The following is a 23,305-nucleotide window of genomic DNA, read 5'->3' on the forward strand; positions in this document are numbered from 1 at the left end:
GTACTTGACAGGTTAACACTGGGCGATGCATGACGTTGAGATGTCTTCCTCTCCCTAACCTGAAGGAGGCTCTAGTGAGCAATTATCGCACCAAAAGAAAGATGAAGGAGTCTGCAGCATTCAAAGACAGAAGAGTGGCCAGGCATGGTGGCTCACGCTTGTAATCCCAGCACCTTGGGATTACAAGGCGGGTGGATCACGAGGTCAGGAGTTTGAGACCAGCTTGGCCAACACAGCGAAACTCCGTCTCTACTAAAAATACAAAAATTAGCTGGGCATGGTGGTGGGCGCCTGTAATCCCAGCTACTCGGAAGGCTGAGGTAGGAGAACTGCTTGAACCCAGGCAGGCAGTGGTTGCAGTGAACCAAGATCGTGCCACTGCACTCCAGCCTAGGCGACAGAGCTAGACTCCGTCTCAAAAAAAAAAAAAAAAAAAAAAGAGAGCACTGAGAACCAGCTGTAAATGGTGATCTACTCTTGCTAAAATGATTCCTTAAGCTCAACAGAGTCAACCTTCTTTCAAATGCATTTGGTGGCAGAAAAACAAACTGTAATTTTTTCATTATTTGGACTCAATGCATTCAAGTCATGAAAGTTGATGATTTCAAACTCAGAATAAAATAACACACGACAACAGATAGTTTAGCATTTTATCCTCATTTTTAACCTACAAAGTATAATGTTCTCATAAAGTATTTTAATAAATATATTAAGGCTTAAGGTAATTATTGGTTTGAGTGGAGGGTGGTTTGCTTTCTAGCACACTAGTTTACATTCAGAATCTTAAAAATGAAAACATTTGCCATCTTACAGTGAGTTTTACAGAACATTGGCTTGCTCCAGTTTTTTTTTTTTTTTTCCCACTATTCAACATGTCTTTGTATTATCTTCCTTCCTCTTGTACCTCATAGACAAAGAATGATATAAATTTTTGGTTGAAAAAAGCGAGTTGATTGGGGTGACTAGAAATGTGAACTTTTTCAGTAAAAAGCTTTCACTGAATCACTGGGCAGTTAGTAATGCAGCTTACAAATAAATAAAGCTGAAGCGAGAGGCTTAAAAGCTCATTAAACAGCAAGAAAAGCTGCAGAGCATAATGAGGAAGGGAAGCAGTGAAATGGTGGTTCTAATACATCCCAAACTGGAAGCAAGAACCCTAGCACAAAGAGGACTGGAATACTCTACCATCCACAAGGAAGTAGCTAGCTACAAGCCACCTCACACAAAATACCCACTGAGGCCTTTCACCGAGATCCTCTTGTTATATTCTCACTATGAATCCCCAGCAGGTGCACCTCGATAGAAAGGTGTGGAGGATACTGCTGAGGACCTCTAGGTCACCTAAGCAAAAACTGCTGCCATCAAAGCAGACTGCCACCATGCGTCCGCGGAGAACTCCCTGCCTACAAATGAAACTGGTAGCACTCATCCCCTGTGCCCGAGGACCATCCAAAACACAGGTGCTTTCTTGCAAGAGAAGCAGCAAATGCTGACAGTGTGTCCAGTAGGAAGGGCTTCCCAACAGTCACATCCCTCCCAAGACCCTCTAGATGGACTCCAGAATCCAGTCGCCGCTGGAGAGGGAGGAGACAGGCAGTGACAAGTCCCGAGGAGGACCTCGGTCCCTCCTGTCGTGCAGGGAGTTCTGCTCCTGGAAATATTCCTCCTCTTCATCAAAGAAGCCGTTCTCCAGAGCATAAGTGCAGTCTGGGCTGGAGGCTGCCTGGCACGCCCCCTTGTACTCCTGAATCGACTCGTAGAGACTGTACAGTTGGCAGAGCAAGGACATGTCCAGCTGGCGGAGACCAACCTTGAGGGAAGGGGTGGGGAGGTAAAAAACAAGAAGTCAGCACTTGAGTGTAATTTCGGTGGAACACTCAGCCGGCAATCTGCGCCTACCAGCACATTCCTTCCACACGGCGAATGATTCAGAGCATCACTCGGATGCTTTGGATTTCCAGCTTTGAGAACACCTTAATTGTGTGATGCCCACACCTCAGACGTTACTCAATGAGTCCAGGGAGGATCGCATCTGTGAGGCAACTAGGTCAGCCTGCAGAATTTACCCTGGCCCTCCTGAGTACGCCTGATGAAGCAACAGCATTGCACATTCTAGTGGCCCCACCTGCTTTCACTTTGGACGCCAAGAAACGAGTGTGTCACCTTCTCTCCCAATTAGACTCGGAGAAGACCCACATTGGCCTTCCCTGCTACTGTGTTAGGATCTGAGCGATGCAGTCATTCTCAACTCCCAGGGGCAACAGAATGCCCCCTGCCGGCGACAGCAGCTGGCCAATGTGACATCCCCCTGGAGCACCCACCTCTGTGCAGCTCAGTGGTCAGAGGTTACACTGCCTCCCTCTCCTCCAGGCAGGGTCAGTCGTATCCCAGATGGTTCTGGGATCCCCCCCCAGAGTAACTGACTGAGTACGAGAAAGCCCTGGAAGATGAAGGGCTCTACAGTGCCTCCTGAAAACTAGCCCCACAAAAACAAGCGGCAAAAGAACAAAGAACATGTATAAAAGTCATATACTTGTTTATCTTCCAGTTCCTCCCTTCCCCAACACCCATCCCAGAGAAAACAGCAGGGTCAGAACAGGAAATGCATCGTTTACACCAATACCAAAGAGAGAACAGTTAAGCCGCTTGGAAATTAAGCACAGAACAGCATCAGCGCCTCTTAACCTTTAAAGTGAATGAGAACCACCCGGGGATCTTATTCAACAAGCATGATTCAGTGGGTCTGGTGCCACTGGATGGTTGTGCTTCCACCAAGCCCCTATGGTGATCCTGTGCAATGCTGCTGTTCCACAGACCCTGCTCTGAATGGCAACGGGAAGAAACTCACGAAAACACCAGGGGACCTGCCTTCAACTTCTTGGCCCCTGAGCAAGGCATTTATCACCCTCATCTCGGTGCCTTGGTTGATGGCAAAATGGAACAATAATTTCTCTTATGGAGCTATTAGGGAGATTCAGTATCAATCCATTCAATAAACAGGGCTAATGCCTCCTGGGCTAAAGCACTAAAGATGCATGGGTATGTGCATGTAGAAAAGCACACAGAAAGTGTCAGAGGATTTACAGATTTTATAATTACCAAAATGACTCATTTACCTAGCAAGAAGATTTTACACATAAGACAGTAGGGCTTTCACAAAAGGAAGCTGAGGCCTGGTAAAAAGTGTTCATCCTGTAAACAGATTGGGTGTCAAATTCCAGGTTTATTCTTCAAACCCTCTAACTACTCTAAATGGCCAAGTGAACACTGGCTGTCTCTCTCCTACGGCCTGAATAAACCATAAAAATCAGAACTATGTTTTATTAGGTAGCATACACACACACACACACACACACACACACACACTTAGAGATGGGGTCTTGCTTTGTCAACCAGGCTGGAGTGCAGTGGTATGACCATATAGCTCACTGCCACCTCAAACTCCTGGGCTCAAGGGATCCTCCTGCCTCAACTTCCCAAGCTGCTGGGACTACAGGTGCATACCACCATCCCTGGCTAATTTTTTAAAGAAATTCTTTGTAGAGATGGGGTCTTGCCATCTTGCCCAGGCTGGTCTCAAACTCCTGGGCTCAAGTGATTTGCCCTGGCCTCCCAAAGTGCTGGTATGACAGGCGTGAGCCACTGTGCCCAGCCTTCAGAGCATCTTTCGCTAAGACACTCGAGAAGACTTCCAGATAGAGGTGGGTTCTGTTGTTACCACAACTACTCATGACACTAGAATTTCTATATTTTCTTAGGAAGAGACCTCAGTCACAGGTCGGGAGCGTGGTCTCCAGGCCCAGCTTTGCCATCCTCTGTGGCTTGGTTGAGGTCCCGACCCTCTGCCAGCCTATAAAATGGGGGACTTGGGCTGGCTAATCTATGGCTAGCTCAAACACTTTGTGACCCTATATAAACTGTTGCTTCTCTGTCCTAAATGAACTGCAAGCAAAAGAGAGACAGTTTCCAGGGCTGTACTCAGAGGGCAAACTTCATTCAATGGCATCTCAAAAGCATACCTTGAATAGGCAAGCAATGGGCAACTTAAGAGATGCCCAGGCCACCACACCCTAGGGCAGACACCACTGCTTGCTTTTTTTCTTGATTAGAGTTCGATAGGATGTGTGTCTGTCAAGAGGGAGGGAAACAGCGTATCTGTCATTTGTGTTTTAAAAATTATCCATACGGCCGGGCGCGGTGGCTCAAGCCTGTAATCCCAGCACTTTGGGAGGCCGAGACGGGCGGATCACGAGGTCAGGAGATTGAGACCATCCTGGCGAACACGGTGAAACCCCGTCTCTACTAAAAATACAAAAAAATTAGCCGGGCGAGGTGGCGGGTGCCTGTAGTCCCAGCTACTCGGGAGGCTGAGGCAGGAGAATGGCGTAAACCCGGGAGGCGGAGCTTGCAGTGAGCTGAGATCCGGCCACTGCACTCCAGCCTGGGAGATAGAGTGAGACTCAGTCTCAAAAAAAAAAAAAAAAAAATTATCCATAGTTTGGGAATTTTCTATTGAAAAAAAGGAGAGACAGGGAAAGAAAGAAGGAAGAAAGGAAGGAAGGGAGAGAAGGAGGGAAAGAAAAGTCAGTTTAGGAATTTTCTATTGAAAAAATAAATAACACAAAAGGTACCCAGATGATACTGATGCCCAGTTCCAGCAAAGAACCAGTGATCTTGACACAAATATCTTTCTGATTTTCCTGGGCCACTTATATTTATTATCCTGTAAGTTTGGAATTTCAGGCCAGCCAAGCAGAAGAGCACGGAATTAAAAGTGCAGGCTCGGAACCTGCTTACCTCCCTGCCTGGGTTCAGATCTTGGCTCCGCCACTCACCAGCTGAGAAACCGTGGATAAATTGCTCAGCTACTAAAAAAAAAAAGAAAATCAATAGCCTCTATTCTCATTGTTGTTATTATTTCCACGGTTTCTCTTCCACTCTGCTAGTGGGCAGACTCGCCTCAGGAAGGAGCCGTAGGTGCAGCCAGGCTCTGAAAACAGAAGCACCCCGTCCCACTGTGTTCCTCCCGCTCCTCTCCCAATCCAGCATGGAGGTGGTACATGAGGAGCCAGATGGTCACCTTCGCTCAGAAGACAGCCAGCATAGTCAGGCAGGGTGACAACGTGCCAGTGACACTGCCTCGTGAGGAAGGGGAAACCCTCAATTAGGAAAGGACTTGGGATATCTTACCTCAAACCCCAAAAGGAGGACCTTCCAAACCAGTGCACTCCTCTCCAAACCAATACGATTATTTTATACAAAGTCAAAGCCTCCCAGCCTGGAGGCCCCACAGAGCGCTTGATGCTGGGTGTGACGGCTGGGCATCCAAACAGATCTAGTTTCACTCTTTCCTAATTACCCTTTAATCTGAAGGTCATTTACTTTCCACCACCCCTATGCCCTAAAACAAAACCCAACCCTGTCTTCTTCTCTCCAAGCTAAATATCTCAGGCTCTTCCACTATTTTCATTATGATCTCCTGCCCACTAACCACTCGCGGCCTTTCCTCTAGACTTGCTCCTGTTTTCCAGGATTCCTCTGCAGAATTGCATCTGGATACCATCAACATGCCCCAGGAGTCTGACTCGGCCAGCTCTGACATCCCTATCTTTTCTAGGACTTAGTAAAATAAATATTAACTTTAATCAAGAAAGCCATGTCCTCTCGGGGTCACATCAGTATGTGCTCAAAAATCATGGAAGAAGTTCATCTGGAATCCTAGACCTACTTCCCTGCTTAGCCCCTCTGACACCAGCAGGGTGGGTAAATCCAAGACTCAGTTTCTCACCCCAGGAATGAATCACTGAAAAACCCCTAAGTAGCAGTAGGCACCCTGGTATCAGAGCAGGTCTGATTTTCTCCTTCCTAGGATGGTTTGAGGTCGGCCCAGGTAAGCACAGGAGCTTGAATGCTTCTAGGTTTCAAAGGCTCTGACTCCCCCATGACTCCATTCCAGCCAGACACCCGGCTCCAGGCTTTTCTCCTGACAGTGCCATTTCCAAGTTATTCCCAGGCCCGCTGAGGTGATGCACCCGGCAAGGAGTCGAAAGCAAAGAGGATCTCTCCCTGGATACTTCTGCACTGTAGCACCCAGATGACTCACAAAGCTGCCTTGTCATCAGGTGGAACACTGGCCTAGAAAGGAATTCTGACCCGCCTAGGAATACAGCGCAGCCCCGCACACACCTATTACCCAACCCAACACATGGCAAAAGTTCAGACGGATTTAACAAGGATTAGACGCACACACATACATATGCACGCGCACACACACGCCTACACACGTCCCAGCCTCTCAATGCCACTGCCTTCAGGCACCAGACTAAACTTCCTGATTTACCAGAAATCCTCTAAATCAGTTCGGAGGACATGAGGTAAGTCACTGCACAGTAAACCATGACTTCCTAGCCCGGGCCCCTCTTCCTCAGCTGTGGTGGTTTACACAGCAACACTTACGTTTTCTAGAGGGAGGCGGAAGATCCGTAGCCAGCACTCCACCATCTGGTCTGACTGTTCTTCAGGCTTATGCCCTTGACTCCCAACCTGCACAGCCCAGACTGTCCCCCACTACACTCCCAACCCCACTGCATCTGTCAACGCTCCTAACCACCCGCCCTGTACCTGATTCCCTCCACTCTTCAGACTACGATTGGTTCAGCCAGTGTTCACCTCTTCCCCTCGCCATCTCCATCTGTCCTAGGGCATTTACTCCTCTTTCTATGATCGGTGTGCACATAGGTCTTCTCTCTCCTGACACGGGACAAGCTCCATGAAGGCAAACACCATTTCCCTTTTGGATCTCTCAGTACCCAGCCCAGAAACTTACAGAGCAGACAGGCAGATATTTGGTGAATCAGTGACAACGCCTGGCTGCAGAGACCTCCGACACCCTCCCAGAGAACATGTAGCTGCAGAAGTGGCCTGGCAGTGGGGTGGTGCTGGCACCCACAGACCTCCGGCTGCATCCCTCGGGCAGTCAGAGGTGCAGGCTGAACGGGCAGCTGCCGAGTGCCCTGCACACCACCAGGTGTCCCCGTGGGAAGCACCAGACTACTGAGTCCTCGCGTGCCTCCCACCACATCAAGGGCCAAAGACACCCAACCAAGTTTCCTCCAGGAGCGCTCTTCAGAGAGCAGACCTGGCGGTCAATCTCTCTACACCGAAGGCATGTGGGTCTTGGTTGCAGGAAGGGGAGAGAGTGACCATCCAAAAGGACTTGATTGTAAGACATGGTTAAGTTACCATGAACAAGAACCTCTCACCCTTCCAGAAAAAGGAGTGGCTGGGGAGCCGCCGCGCAAGCCACTCTCGGAGCAGAAGCAGCCTGCATCTCAATGGTGTGTTCCGCGTGTCGTTGGAGGATGGCTGGTCTCCACATTCACAGCTGGATTCAGAAAATACAGCTCTCTTTTGAAAGCACACGTTTTGAAAATGCAGACAGGCTCATTTAAGAAAAACACGGAATGCTCAAACCCTGCAATTTGTGGTCCTTTATTCTCTACTTTAAATTCAAGAACAATCAGCAGCTTCCATGGCTGTAAACTGCGAGTGCAGGTCCTTCCGCTCTCTGTGCAGGCTTCCTGCTTCCTTCCTGATCATTCACTCCTCTTCTCCCATGCCCAGAGCTCCCCTCCACCCCTCCCGCAACACATGCAGGTGGCCCCGCAAGCCACAGCATTCCCAACAATGGGGCCAAACAAGCCCAAACCACCCTTGAAGCTGCTTCCTTTCACTTGGAATTTTCAAAACAGTAGGCTCCACACACAAATACACTTCAGACAGGGCGGTGGCTCCCAGCTGGGTGTTAGGTCACTGAAAGCCTCTGAATGTCTCTGGAGGCTGCATGGAAGAGAGAGTGCTTCCTAACTTAAAGAAAGGACAATAGAAACATGACCACTAGGAAACAAGGCTTAAAAGATGAGAGGAACCTTTCAAAGGAAATTTGTGTCGATTTAAACCAAAACATCATGAAAAATGTTGTTTTTTTAGAAACCAAAAAACCAGCAGGTGCAGATTATAGGCTCACGCCTGTAATTCCATCACTTTGGGAGGCTGAGGCAGGAGGATCTGCTTGAGCCCAGGAGTTCCAGGCCAGCCTGGGCAAGATGACAAGACCCTCATTTCCACAAAAATATTTTAAAATTTGGCTGGGCGTGGTGGTACGTGCCTGTGGTCCCAGCTACTTGGGAGGCTGAGGTGGAAGGATCAGTTGAGTCCAGGAAGTTGAGGCTGCAGTGAGCTGTGATCGCACCACTGCATTCCAATCTGGGCAACAGAGTAAGACCCTATCTGGAAAGGAGAGGGGAGGGGAGGGGAGGGGAGGGGAGGGGAGGGGAGGGGAGGAAAAGAAAAGAGACGACAAAGGCCCTTGCCTAAGACCATCTAGTCAGTGGCAGAGTGACACCAGGTCTGCAGGACTCTGAAATGGGTGCTTTGACCATCACCCTGCACTGCCTATGCAGGGAAGATGAAGAGAGAGGCCCCAGACTCAGCAGTGGTATAGCAAGCTGCTTGGATCACAGGCAATTTTTATTTCTGGCTTTTCTGAATTTTCTAAGTTTTCTATTATGAAAATGTATTAACAATGAGAAAACTTTCACAGTTATCTTTTAGAAACACAATGAATGAGTAAGCATATACAGATGGCTCACAAATTTATTTTAAAGACTTGGTAAATGCCCCAAATCTAATCACAATGTCTAGTTTATATCCACAGGCCTGGACTGTAATTGAAGAAAGCAGAGATCTAATCGACTATAACCTGATTTCTGATAAAGGGTGTGTTGACTGAAGGATGCTGCCCTTCATACTGTTTAGAAAAAGCCAAAGAGAGACTTCATCAGTGTTGATGCAGTTGGAGACGGCCTATGAGCTCAGCTACCCAAGCTTGACAGAAACACCCCTGAAGGACTCTCAGCTTCCTGGTGGGTTCCAGCTCTGTGCTCACTAAACAGCTTCTGATGACGTGGTCTCCTATGTAGCCTTCTCCTCCCAATGGGCAGAAACACACTCGTGTCATTTGGTCAGCTTCATCCCCTGTTAATATTTTAGACCTGCCAAGCTGAGGACTAGACTCTAAAGAGCCACCAGGATTCAAAGACAGAAGATAAACCAGACTGCATGACTGTGCCTCCAGATTAAGCCCCATTAAACCCAAAGCACATCCCACCTCTACACTTTTCAGGAAACTCCTCTACCAGGTAAAGCGGTTTGGGTTGGATTTCCTGCTAACTTACAAGTGAGGGCATCCACATTGACACGGAGCCAGTTCTGCAATTTAACAATTCTCAGAAGGACATTCTTGTTTATCTCTAACCTAAACTAACATTTGTACAAACTAAGCCCATTTCCTTTTGTTCTGTCCTGGGAACAGATGAAGAAAAGCAATTGACCATTTTCTTTAAGAAATGTCTTTGTACATTCTTTTTTTTTTTCTGATTGTAAAAATAAACACTCTAATTGTATTCTAATTGTATTAAAAATTCAAATGGTTCATAATCATATGAACCAGTTCTCCTTAATTCCCTGTTATAAAACAGCAGACCTCAAATGTTTTGGTCTCCAGACACTCTTAAAAATTACTGAAGGTCCCAAAGAGCTTTGGTTTATGTAGGTTATACCTATCAATATTTATATTACTAGAAATTAAAACTGAGAAAATTTAAAATATGTATTAATCCACTAAAAATAATAAACCAGTCAGGTGTGGTGGCTTACACCTGTAATTCCAGCACTTTTGGAGGCCAAGACAGGTGGAGCGCTTGACCCCAGCAGTTCAAGACCAGCCTGGACAACATGGTAAAACTCTATCTCCACAAAAAATACAAAAATCAGCTGGGTATGGAGGCATTTGCCTGTGGTCCCAGCTACTCGGGAGGCTGAGGTGGGAGGATCGATCACCTGAGCCTGGGAGGCAGAGGCTACAGTGAGCCAAGATCTTGCCATTGCACTCCAGCCTGGGCAACAGAGTGAGGTTCTGTCTCAATAATAATAATAATAATAATAATAATAAGCCCATTACATGTTAACACAAACAATATTTTCATAAATCTTTTTACATGTCTGGCTTATCTGGTTCTGCATTTGGTCCTTTGTGACGTGCTGTTTTGGTTGAAGTAAACGAAGAAAATCTGGCCTCACACAGCTGTATAACTGGGAAAGGAAGGAGTATTTCAATAGCCTTTTCAGACAATCGTGGATATTCCTCTTTGCTACTGCCCTTTAGTTGATTGTTGTTTAGTGTGGAATTTGGAACTATACCAATGAAATGTTCACACTCTATTACATTAAAACCCATCAGTCTTGCACTTTGAATGGATCTTTTAATATCAAGCGTTAGTCATATGAAAAAGCTGGAAAATGGATTCAATAAATTATGCAGGATCTTCCAAATGTCGGTACACTTTCTTACACAATAACCAAAAAGTCACATTTGTCAATATCACCATCATATAATTATGGACCCTCTGAAAGAATCTCGGGGGCCCCTAGGGGTCCCCAGACCACACTTTGAAACTGTGGTTCTTCAGATATCCACTTGTGGTAGTTTAGCATATATTCCTCAAGGCACTATGCACACCCATATGGTTTCTTCTCTACTGTTACCACATACACAGTGTCAGGTAAATACTGTTTTGTAACTTTACACTGTGAACATCCTTCTATATACATATATAGTTACCATATTCTTTTCAACAACTGTACAGTATTCTATCACCATTATAAAAAAATCCTGCAATGCGCATCCATGTACAAGTGCTGTTATCCACTTGTGTGGATGCTTCTTTAAGATATACTTGTGAATATGAAATTGTGGGGGACAAGGAGGACAAGAGGAGAAGAACGCCCGAGGCGCATTTCCAATCCTCCCCAATCCCTAGCCTCAGATCCAAAGCAATGGGAAAATGTAATGGGAAGAAAGATATTTACCAATAAAGTGATTCAATCTGGACTACTTTTCATCACAAAATAATTTTATGTATTGGTATAAAAAAAGTCCATAATTGGCTTTAGTTGTATGAAGATTTAACAGTCATACTGCAAACACTTTACATCGCTTTTGTGACCTAAGTTACACATATCTTAAAATTATATTGCAATTCTGCTTTGCTATTTAATACAAAGCCATTTTGGAGTTTTTAAAAAATGCAATTACAGGGTCAAAAGACAGGCATACATATTCAATTTCAGAGGTATTACCAAACTGCGCTCAAAAAACCCTGCAGCACTTTACACCCACCCCGCCCCCCAGCAATGCATGAGAAGGTTTACTTCTCCAAACCCGCATTGTGACAGGATCATGCTTTTCTAACTTTGTTGGTCTTGGAGGTACAACCTGATACCTTATTGTCTTAATGCACACATCTGTGGTTATAAGGGATGTTAAACACCTTGCCACTTCTCTTTTAACAGCGTTTAACTTGGATATTTTATATCCAATTTTAATTGCAACTGAGAGTCCCAAAGAGCTTTTGTTTATGTGAGTTATACCTGTCAATATTTACCTTATTGGAAATGAAAGCTGAGAAACTTTATTAATCCATTTAGGTGAACCAAGTCACCGACCTAAGAATACACTCGCTTTCACGTGCATCTCAGTTCACCTTCTTCCTCAGTCTAGGCTCTCCTGTCTGGGACAGGCCTGGAGTTCCCCAACAATTACCCCCTGACTAGAGAGCCCTGGGCAGAGGACAGAGGCCCTCCTTTCTCCCCAGATCCCTCCTCTGGTCAAAGATGGTGCCTCCCTCCCGAATCCTTGAGACTCAGAAAGCGCACACCTGCAAAACTAGGCCAGCTGATGGCTGTCAGGGCCAATCAAGGAAGTGAACAGAGAGTGCCCACCAAAACGGGAAAGGCCACATGTCTTAATGAATTTCTGTAGACTTCTAAAGCAGGCTAAAGGTTATTCTGTCTCCAGAGTTCGTGGGAGAGGGTGACCATCTGTGTTAAGTGTCTGTGGGGAACAAGCCACAGGAAGCAACGGGCAGCCTTTACGAATCCTGTCTAATCATCACTTCCAAACATCAGGAGCGTGTAGGCAAAGGCCAAGGCGGCCAGGAGGCCAGGGCTCCATATGGGGAATGACATTGGCAAGGGGGGCAAATATCTGAGCAGCCAGCCTCGGGGCTCGCTTCCTGAGCATGGAGTCTGTGGTCTGTCTGGTTTCCTCCACAGGATTACGAAAAGCTTGGTTTTTCAAAGTGGGGTGTAAAGTCTCCATGGAGTTCCTGCAGGCAATCCCAGGGCAAAACTGTGAAACTTCCATCTGCAGCTTGGTGGGAGTGAACTGCAACGGGGGTATGGTCCCCTTCTTGAACCCTCCCTAAACATCCTTGCCCACCTGGTCTCAGGGGACTACAGCCATGTCAGTGAGACCAGGACCCAGAGCAGGGGAGGCACCCGTGTCTGCCAGGTACAGAAATGCCAGGCCTACAGCTCACTTGAGGCTATCTGCAGATGAAGAGGTGCCCACACTGCCAATTATTGGGGCACATTTACATTTACGCTGAACAGATGCATACCTTTAAACAAAAGGGAAAAAAGGAGAAGAGTTGTAAGATACTTATGAGTTAGGAAAAATATCAATTTATAGTACTTTACAGGTAGGTACTGTAATAGAGCAAAGTTTACAGTGGTATTAAAAAAAAAAACTTTCAATCCTTTATATCTTCAAATCTTGGGACGAGAACTCTATCCTCACTTGGAGATAGCACTAAGTGAACGAAGCCAGCCAGCGACCCACACACTGCCCTTACTGTCCCCCACCCCACACCAAAGACATGGGCAAGCTTTCATACACACAAACCATTAGATATTCTTTTTTTAGTTTTTGCTTTTATAGGGTGGATACTGGGACAGGGTCAGGAAAAGTACAGGGTAGCAGTGGCTTGAAAATCTTAATAACTGCCGTAGACAGCCTAATTTTTGATGAACTGAGCCCAAGAATAGCAAACTTGTACCCTTCTTCCTTTCCTGCTTCCCATTCTCTGCATTCAAGGAATTCACAGCAAGTAGGTATAGCTGTGAACTGCCCTTGGGGACACCAAGCATATTGCTTGGTGACAGGCCCCGCACCTGTGCCCAAAAGTTATGACAGAGCAAACTTCTTCTATAGGCACCAGAAAGAACCCCAGGGGCATGAGGGGTAAAGAATATTGCCGGCCAGGCGCGGTGGCTCACACCTGTAATCCCATGGGAGGTCGAGGCGGGCGGATCACGAGGTCAGGAGATCAAGACCATCCCAGCTAACATGGTGAAACACCGTCTCTAATAAAAATACAAAAAATTAGCCGGGTGTGGTGGCGGGCGCCTGTGGTCCCAGCTACTCGGGAGGCTGAGGCAGGAGAATGGTGTGAACCCGGGAGGCGGAGCTTGCAGTGAGCCGAGATCGCGCCACTACACTCCAGCCTGGGCGACAGAGCAAGACTCCATCTCAAAAAAAGAAAGAAAGAATACTGCCATGGCCAAAAGGACTCTTTATGGCATTTAATTCTCATTTTCCCAATAAGAGATTTTAGCCAAAAAAGGGAAGTGGCTTATCAGAACTATATCACATAGTTTATTAACACCAAATTCGAGCTTTTGATCCCTGATTCATGTGCTTCTCTAGTCTTAAAGGGCTTGCTAAAAATGCGGATTCCTGCCAAGTACAGTGGTTCACGCCTGTAATCCCAGCACTTTGGGAGGCTGAGGCGGGCAGATCACCTGAGGTTAGGAGTTCGAGACCAGCCTCACCAACATGGAGAAACGCCGTCTTCACTAAAAATTCAAAAAGAGCTGGGTGTGGTGGCGCGTGCCTGTCATCCCAGCTACTCAGGAGGCTGAGGTAGGAGAATCACTTGAACTCGGGAGGCGGAGGTTGCAGTGAGCCGAGATCGCATCATTGTACTCCAGCCTGGGCAACAAGAACGAAACTCTGTCCCACAAAAAAAAAAAAAAAAAGGTAGATTCCTTCTCCCAGCTTCTGATTCCACTAGAATGTGGCCCTGAAATCTGCATTTGGGCCAGCAGCCTAGGAGATTCTGGAGCTGGCAGTCCATCCTTCGGGGATCGCTGTGCTAGACTATGCTAGTGGAAAGACCAGTGAAAACAGACAGTATTAAAGGCCGCTGGACATCCCCAGTCTCCTCTGACGAATGCCAATCAAGAATGCTGCACTGGGAGCAAATCCTCTTATTCCAAATGGCACTTCGTAGCCTGACTCAATCACAGCCTCTTAAAGACTGAAACTTCCTCTGTAAGACACTGGTTTCACATTAAGGATAAGGACTGTACTCCACTGGGGTGTCAGCTATTCCAGCTAATGAGCTGGAATCCAGTTCACTGGACAAACTCATTAGGCATTTAGTTGTGTCAACTAAAATGTAGGAAAGCTAATTGTTACTGGTTTCACAAATTCAACTTCTTTTTTTCTTAGGGTCAATTCTTTACACAGCAGTGCAATTTGGGAATTCAAAAGTTCTGTGTGGATGACTTCCCACTCTGCACAGGTGGGAGACCAAAATAACTGATAGTTTAAAGAAAAAACTGAGGCAAAGAGATTCCAAATCAAAGCTACTAGACCTTGCTGCTGACCATGGGAGCAGCTGAACCCACAAATCCCCAGTTCCTCGAAGCTCTCCTGCCCCTAGGGCTGAGGGTCTTTGTGTCTCTACACTCTAGTGTGACTTCTGGTTACCTGTAAGGCTGATGATCTAACCTCGCACAGGTGCTGGGAAGGGCAGTCTATGTAGAAATCTATGCAAGGACTGGTGTGTGCCAGGGGTCCCAGCTGACACCCAGTCAAGGACATCCTTCAACCACATGCAAATATTTTAAAGGGCAACCAAGATCTAGTTAGCCAAGCTAGCCATCAGTTTAGCAGATAAAAAAAAACTTTCAAATTGTGGGACCCTTGAGGGCAAAGTATTTTTAAATAGAAGGGGGTCTGCAGTAGATATCTACTACATTACCCCTTGCTCCATTTTTGCAAACTGTCCTTTCTTTAGAGAATCCCCAGTGTCTGATTCCATCCACATGCTCACACCATCTTATTAAAATACAATCCTGTCCTTGTCACTGTTGGCTGGCCCAGGCTGGCCAGGCCACCCAAGCTAGGCCAACTGGCATGCTTCCACAGTATTTGCAAACTGCAACTAAGCAGCATGGCCAAAATTGAGGGGGGCCACTGTTAGCCGCCAGGTTCCAAAATGGAGGAAAGAAACAAAACAGAGGAGGAGGGGAAGAGAAGACCTCAGTGGACTTCCTGGGTTCCCCATAAGCCCTGGTTCTAGTCTGTCTCTGTATGTATCCAGCCTACAAGATTCTCCTTTTGCAAAAGCTAGTTCAGACTAAGTTTCTATTGCTAATATACAGTCTTTGGTCATGAAAAATGAAAACTAGTCCAAACTAAAGCAATTCTTTTTCTGTAAAGACGCCCACATCTACCAGGTGTGATAAGCCCCTTAACATCTAGATATTTCCTATTCACCCTTAAAGCGTCCACAGCACTTTCTATCTAACATACACCCAGTAATCATCTCTTAAACATGATCTAAAAACATTCTCTGATGTAAAAATAATCATCAACTTTTTCAAAGGGACTTTTTTGGTCTATAGAGCAGTAACTATCTGTGAGACCCTTGAAGCTTTCCAAATGGGCCCTTCTGGGGAGGGGACGAGGACTTACGAGTAGTGCAGAATTTCACAAGGGTTACTAGAACAGGAGGTGTTGAAACTTGGAGCTGAAACCACAACTCTCCAAGCAGAGGAGGGCACCAGCAGTCATGGGACAGACCCTTCTCAGCCCTGGACTCCAGCTCTCCCAGGTTCCACCCTCGGCATCCTAATGGCCTCTCCTCCCATTGAGACTGTATTACTCCCTCAGCTCCAACCACCTCTTCCACCAGTTATCTCCAGACCAAAACCTCTCTTCCAGCTTCCAGCTCCACATTCTGAAATGTTTAACATGCTCTTCAGCTGATGTGATGACAAATTACTTTCCTCCCTAAAGCAATCACTCCTCCTGACTCCCCAAATGCTACAATGAACTCCACTTCACCAGTGATTATTAAGCTTCAGAACCCTGCTTACTGCCATACAGTGGTATACGACACACTCACTGAAGTCATTATATATTGACTGGGAAAATATTTGCAATGTGCGGCCCAAAAAGCAAACCAAAATATACGTGATCAATGTGTTGTATGTATGTGTGTGCGTGTGTGAGTGCGTGCGTGTGCACAGACAGCAGACTGCAATGGTTAAATAGGGCTTTGGAACCAAACAGACCTGGTACGGTCTGTGACCTTAAGGGAGTTCGACTCTCAGCATCCCATTCTTTAATATAAAACAGACTTTGAGTATCTATCTCATGGAGAATTTATACAATTAAATAAGATACTATATGGAAAGCACTTAACATTGCACCTAACAGAAGATATCCCAAAATATTAAAAGTGATTATTTCTAGGTGCTAGCACTGTAATTTTTAATTTTTTGCTTGGCTGCATTTTGCATAAAAAAGCTTAAGTTATCTTTGATCCCCTTTTCATCATCTTCCCTGACTCAGTAATTCCTCCAGCTTCTGCTTCAGAAAAGTGTCTCCCACATGAGTCTTGTTTCACATTAGCAAGGCCCTGCCCTGCTGGGGACTCCATCACCTCTCCCATGAACACCTCTCATCTTCCCGTTGAGCCTCCAAAGTCCAGCCCTCCCTCCTGCACCCTGCTGTAGAATTCATTTCTTCAAAGTCCAACAGGGATAGTCCCATTCTCCTGCTGAACGCCCATCCTTGCTACTCAGCTTCCCAGAGTCCAGTTGGTCAACCTGCCCAGCCCCTTCTTGCTCACATTTCAAACTGGGGCACTCCCATTTCAAACTGGGGAACTCCCAGTTCCAGCTCCGCAGCTGTCTTCCTGGTGCCTTTTTCCCTTGTTGAAATTCTGTCACCTTCTGAGGTCTTCCACACCACCCTGCTCCCTGTCCCTGCTGGAAGTTGTCCCTCTTTCTATGCTTGCTTTAAAAAATAAAAATAAATAAAAATTAAGGCATTTATCACTTTCTGCCATGACATCTAGTTATGTCTCCTGCCACAGAGTTGACCTCAGGCCTTCAACTTAAACCGATCAACACAAACTATTCTGCAGATATCTCAGAAATGAACTCCCAGTTCTTATTTTGCAAGGCCTCCCCAGAGGGAGTCTCAGCTTGAGTTGTCCACTCAGACCCCATGGTCCCAAGTCAGTAAATCAACTAAAAAGTTGAAAGATTCTCTGGGCAACTTTAAAGGCCTTGTGACATTTCTTGAAAGGAACTTGTCAAGGCCTGCAGCCATACCTTATCTTTATCTCAGCTAAATACCAGGCAGACCAAAGATGGCTGTTTTTCTCGTGCTTCAAATAGGCTTACAGAGAGCTCTGGTCCAAGGCATAATTATACGGATGTGGTTGTGCTTCAGTCACACCAGAAGGGACCTGGAAAAATACTTTTGGGAATAGCACGTTGACTCCCAAGCCACCACAGCAAGACTCCAGAGCATGTTTATAAACCACAGCTTCACAACAGGAGTGGCCCTGAGGTTTTTCTGTCTCTTGCTCAAGTTTGGAACTTAAATAATCAAAGATGATCTTCCTACTTCACCCCCGTGGTTCTGCTATGTCCAAGTTCAGACTGTAAACACACTACGTGTAGATTTATCTAATTAAAATGCAGTTCACTAGCTGTGTGATGCTTATGTCAATGAATGTTTTTTAATAAATTAAAACCGGTTGGCTTGGAATTTAAGTGGTTCTGTAAGAAGCTTAGAAAATCTTTTCAGTGAGAATTGGAAATCACTTCAATGCCAGCTACAGAGTAGGAAGACAATATCTCTTTGATTAAAAGTGTTAAGGCTGCTTTCTGAATTCAATTAAGTCTTAGTTTTCAGAACAGATAATGCTCCTGAAAAAAAGTATGCATACTCTGAATTTTTCTAAACAATATCTTAAATGCACTAGATGCATATTTAAAAGATTCCTGTAACAATTTCTTTTTTTTTTTTTTTTGGCAAATTTAGTTTTGGGAAAAGGCAGCCTTCCTAATGTTAGATTTCCTTAATAATTTACCCATAGGGAAAACAGTCAACCTGGACGAGGTGAATGGAAAGGGAGGCTTTTAAAAGGAGGGGATTGGGAGGAGGTGATGGGGGCCAGTAACATGGCAGAAAAGAGGAAAAGTTTTTGTTTTCTTCTTGTCTGGCCTATGCCTGGCCGAGAAAGCTGGGGAAAGACTCGCTGTTGCCTAAACCCCTGCCCTTGTCCTACTTTTAGCATCACCCTAAATCATGTGTGTTCTGGTCCACAAACAGCTAATGTACTTCCCAAGCACAGAGAAACACTGAGCCCACGGTTTGGAGCTCAGACACAAGGCGCAGAACTCACATGGACAGCACCCAGACCGGGAGGACAGCCACCTCCCACCTTTCTCAAGTGGGTTTGGGCAATCAGCTTCAAGGGGCTGAGGGACCGGGCCGCCTCCCTCGCCCGGGGTGTGCGTCCGCTTTCACAGCCATCTGTGCGCCGGGGCCATCCCGCGGTAATCGGATCATGGACGCGCGGCCTGGGGCGCCGGGGAGGGGCCCGGGGAGGGGGCCGGGCTGTTCCAATCTGCTGTCTACACTGGCGACGGACAAAAGCTGTCCTCTTCGTGGTAGGAAAACGCAATCGCGTTAATCCGTTGGGCCGCTGTGAAAGCCTTTCCCCCACCGGAAAGGTCTGTTTCACTCGGGGAGGGGTGACAAGGCCGCCCCCGCCCCCGCCCCCGCCCCCAGGCCAGGCGCGAACCCCGCACTGCGCTTCCGGGCGCCCAGGTTTCCGAGCCAGCGGGGCCGGACTGAGGGCGCCGGGCGTAAGAATGCCGCTCTCTGCGCGGGGGCCTCTCCCGCGGGGGGGCCCAATCGTGGGCACTGGGCGCGCGAGAAAAAGCGGAGTAGTTGGGAGAACGGCGCCGCAGCCGGGGGCCGAGGAGCCCGAAAAGGCGGGTGGGCGCCGGGACTTCCGGACAGAGCGCGGTCCCCGCGAACTTTCCCAGGACTGCGAGTCCGACCGGGAGGAGCCCCCGCTCGCGGAGCCCCACTCACCATCTCCTTGCGGAGTAGCGCCAGAGCGGCGTCCAGGTTGGGAGGCTTGGCGGGCGGCGCTGCCGCCCGGGCCCCGCCGCCGCCCGCGCCCCCGCGGCTCAACTCGTCCTGGATGCGCGACTTCTGCGCGTACAGCCGCTCCAGGTGCCGCCAGCCCCCAGACGCGCCGCCGCCCGACGCCGAGTGGAGCAGCCCACTCAGGCTCTTGGGCAGCGGGGGCAGCCCGTCCACCCGCAGCCCCCGGACCGCGCCGTTGCCCGTGGCCCCGGGCGCCGCCCGGGCCCCACTCATCGCGCCGCGGCCCGGCCACGCGCTCGCCCCGCTGCCCCAACCCAAGGCTTCCCCCGGCCCGCCCCCTTCCCGGCGGTGCCCCGCCCACTTCCCCTCCCTCGCCACGCCCCTCACGGGCCCCGCCCCCTCTCCTCGAGGCCTCTGCGCGGGCCCCGGGTCCGGGTGGCGTCCGCGTCCAGCAGCCGGGCTCGCCTCCACCTGAGTGCCCCCCTGCCTCTGTGCCCCTCCAAAGCCTTAATTCATCTCCAACTCCACGTGCCTACCCTCTAAGCCCCCGACTCACCTCCAGCCCCGTCACCACTGTGCCACTCCCTAGCTCCGAACCCACTCACCACCCCCGCGACCCCTAGCTTTCCGGTTCACCCCCCACCTGTCCCCACCTCCTCTGTGCCAACCCCCCGCTTCCCGGCTCACCCCAGCTCCGCCCCCACGCCCTCTGTACCACCCCCAGCTCACTGGCTCACCCTCAGCTCCGAACCCACTGATCCCCACCCCATGTTTCCGGCTCACCCCCATCTCTGTCCCCACCTCCTCTGTGCCACCCCCGCAGCTCACTGGCTCACCCCCAGCCCCGCCTCCACTCCCTCTGTGCCACCCCTTAACGCCCCCTCACCTCCAGCCCGGCTCCAGACTCCCCCCTCACCTGCCAGCGCTCCTCAGCTCCTAGCCTCACCGAGCCCTGCCCTGCCCAGGGGGTGGCCCCGCTTCAGATTCCACGAAGCAGGCTGTTTCAGGGGGTGGGGGTACCGAGGCTCTGGCTCGCAACCGGCGGGACGTCGAGGGGAGGAGGCTTGGCTCTAGTCCCAGGACCCCCGGCCCTCCCCGAGGGCGGAATCCAGCCCGCTTCCTGCTACTTCCCACTCGCCGCCGGGAGGGCTGGGGGCCCCAGACCGGGGCAGGTCGCTCCTTGCCGCCGGGAGCGCTGTCCTCAGCACGGCCTTGTCCAGTAGTACCCGCAGCAGTCAGCAAGAACGCCAGGCCCACTTTTGAAACTTCAAAGCACTAGTAAACATGCCTTTCAGTCTGGCCATGAACACAAGAGTCAACTCTAAGTGGAAATGTCAGGAAACCAGAGAAAGGGATTAAATCTCGGAAACTATCCATCAACTCAGGCAAAAAAAAAAAAGAAAACACATCGCACACCTCAGAGGAAAAGAGAAAAGAGAGGCTCTGCCCCTCCCAGGAAAAGTAAAAATGACAGGCAGTTATAACCAGATTAGAGATAGAAAAGATCAAGAAGTAAAGGCTACAGCCCAACCGCAGATTAAAAACTAATGCAGTGTATAGATTGGATAACTTTAATGCCCTTTCATTATTGGCTTTAATTATAAAGGGATTTAATTTTCTAAATACATTCAAGGGGATCAAAATTACAAAGCGTTCTCGGCGCTTCAGACACCCAACGTAAAAGAGCCCTGCACTTTGGATTGTTTTGTACCCTTTAATCTACCACCTCCTAGAGCCCACCCCAGAAGCATTGTCTTTGAAATTGGCACAATATTCTCCCTGGATGGTTGCAACTGGGTAAGACTGATAAGAAGAAGCTTTAGTGCAGGCGGTGTGATTGACAGCACCCAGGCTTCCCACCCCACCCACTGCCCAGAATTTTCCGCCTCTTCACTGTGCCTCACCTCCCACTAATTACCTAGTCACATTTCTGGATGTCAGGTATTTATTCATTCACTTATGTAAACGGTGGGTATCTTCAGAAGAGTGACCAGTCTGCCTGTGTGGGAGTAAGGGAAAGGAAGGGGTGGGAAGCATTTTGACATTTGGTTCACACCTTAGCAGGAATTTCTTTTCTTTTTTTTTTTTTTTTGTTTTTGTTTTGAGACAGAGTCTCCCTCTGTCACTCAAACTGGAGTGCAGTGGCGCGATCTCGGCTCACTGCAACCTCTGCCTCCAGGGTTCAAGCAATTCTCCTGTCTCCGCCTCCCAAGTAACTGGAATTACAGGCACATGCTACCACGCCCGACCAATTTTTGTATTTTTAGTAGAAATGGGGTTTCACAGTGTTGGCAAGGCTGGTCTCAAACTCCTGACCTCAGGTGATCCACCCACCTCGGCCTCCCGAAGTGCTGGGATTACAGGTGTGAGCCACTGCGCCCAGCCTGCATGAATTTTTTTAATTTCATTGGTCACGTTGCAGTCTTGCCTGCAGTAATCACTCAAGGTAGGTGATAGGAGGTTCAGCTATGTGATGGTGAAATAAGAAAAGAAATCACTTTGAAGTATCGTGGCACTGAAATCATTTTAAAGCACATACATCAGAGAATTATGGATTGCAGAAGGAAAAGAAGGTTAGGGTCAGCAAGACAGCAGCATGAGGTCTGTGGTGTCAGGACTCGAGAAAAGAGACATAACTTAGACAATGCCAACCTTACCATTTTTTTTTCTTTTTTGAGACGGAATCTCACTCTGTCACCCAAGCTGGAGTGCAGTGGTACGATCTTGGATCACTGCAACCTCCCCTCCCGGGTTTAAGCAATTCTCTGCCTCAGCCTCCCAAGTAGCTGGGATTACAGGCGCCTGCCACCACACCCAGCTAATTTTTGTATTTGTAGTAGAGACGGGGTTTCACCATCTTGGCCAGGCTGGTCTTGAACTCCTGATCTCGTGATCTACCCGCCTCGGCCTCCCAAAGTGCTGGGCTTACAGACATGAGCCACCATGCCCGGCCAGCCTTACCATTTTAAAGGCAGGCTCTGCGTTCTGGCCTATACTCAGTGAGGTGAGCGTATTGAAATCAGTATCAACAAATAACATCCCTGGGTGAGGAGAAGTTTCTACAGAATTTCTGTGGTGCTGGTGAAGACATTATTTGTATAAACCTGAAACTATTATGCAACAAATATTTTGACATCCTTGGGGAGTGTTAGTGTCTGTTTATTCCAATGCCAATATAAAGTAGCTTTTAAAGTTCATGCTTATAATGGGAGAGAAGTAATAAATAACTTCGGACAATGTGTTTTTTTGCGTTAAGCCACTGAAACATTACCTTAGTCCATTTAGGCTGCTATAACAAAACACCTGAGACTGGGTAATGTATAAAGAACAGAAATGTATTGCTCACAGTTTTGGAGGCTGAAAGTCCAAGATCAAGGCACCAGCTGCTGTGGTGTCTGCTGAGAGCGCATTCCTCATAGATTTCACCTTCTGGGTGTCCTCAGATTGCAGAAGGGGCCAGGGAGCGCCCTCAAGCCTCTTTTACAAGGGCACTGATTCTGTTGACAAGGGCTTCACCTTCATGACCTAGTCACCTCCCAAAGACCTCACTTCAATACCATTACATGGGGGTTAGGTTTCAACATATTAATTTGGGGCTGGCAGGGGGCACATACATTCAGACTATAGCAAAACATCTGTATTCTGAGTTCAAATCAGAGTGAGGCTTCATCGTCACCCATGAAGCTAAATCAGTCTTTTCTGTTTTTTGTTGTTGTTCACAGGCTCTTGGAAATCAGAAAACACAAACTTCTAATCCAGTACTCTATTCACTAACCCACATCTTTTCTTAGACTTTTTCAATCAAGGTTAGGGACCTGGGCCTTGGAGCACAAGCCTCAGAGTCACCAGTGTCCAATGACACTGGATAGATCTAAAGCTAGATTTATCAGTCTTTCTAGCCGGTACTCAACTTACCTATGAATTTCCAGGCATTTACTTAGAGATATTCTCGTGTGCCTCCATTCTGACCTTCTATTAACCCAGCCACTACATTCCTCCCCACCTCTAATCTCTGCCCACTTGTTTGCTTTCAGGAACTCTACAGTCTTTGTGTGTTTTATTTATTTATTTATTTTTATCATTCTAAAAGTTTAATAACTTAGGTTGTTAATAGACTAGAAGGAACCTGAAAAAGACACCAATTGAGCTTGCTTTTTCAAGCTGATGACTTTAAATGCTGCTAACTATAGA

The 23,305-nt window shown here is 47.8% G+C and overlaps 2 protein-coding genes across 2 annotated transcripts in view; both read right to left on the minus strand.

The window, feature by feature from the left end:
• Nucleotides 1-636: 636 nt before the first annotated feature.
• Nucleotides 637-19,443, minus strand: FAM89A (family with sequence similarity 89 member A). Its single transcript, XM_007989778.3, has 2 exons — nt 19,097-19,443; nt 637-1,810 (listed from the first exon to the last, which is right to left on the minus strand). Exons 1-2 carry the CDS (start codon nt 19,385-19,387, stop codon nt 1,547-1,549), a joined length of 555 nt encoding a protein of 184 aa, XP_007987969.1. The 5' UTR covers nt 19,388-19,443; the 3' UTR covers nt 637-1,546.
• Nucleotides 19,444-20,056: 613 nt separating this feature from the next.
• The window catches only part of LOC140710173 (uncharacterized), a 95,875-nt gene continuing 92,626 nt past the window's right edge, over nt 20,057-23,305 (minus strand). Inside the window, exon 7 of the mRNA XM_073011408.1 lies at nt 20,057-20,389. Coding sequence (XP_072867509.1) covers nt 20,057-20,389 — 333 coding nt within the window. The remainder of the gene's footprint in view (nt 20,390-23,305) is intronic.

This window comes from Chlorocebus sabaeus, chromosome 25 (assembly GCF_047675955.1).
Source record: "Chlorocebus sabaeus isolate Y175 chromosome 25, mChlSab1.0.hap1, whole genome shotgun sequence".
NCBI classification, from domain to species: domain Eukaryota; kingdom Metazoa; phylum Chordata; class Mammalia; order Primates; family Cercopithecidae; genus Chlorocebus; species Chlorocebus sabaeus.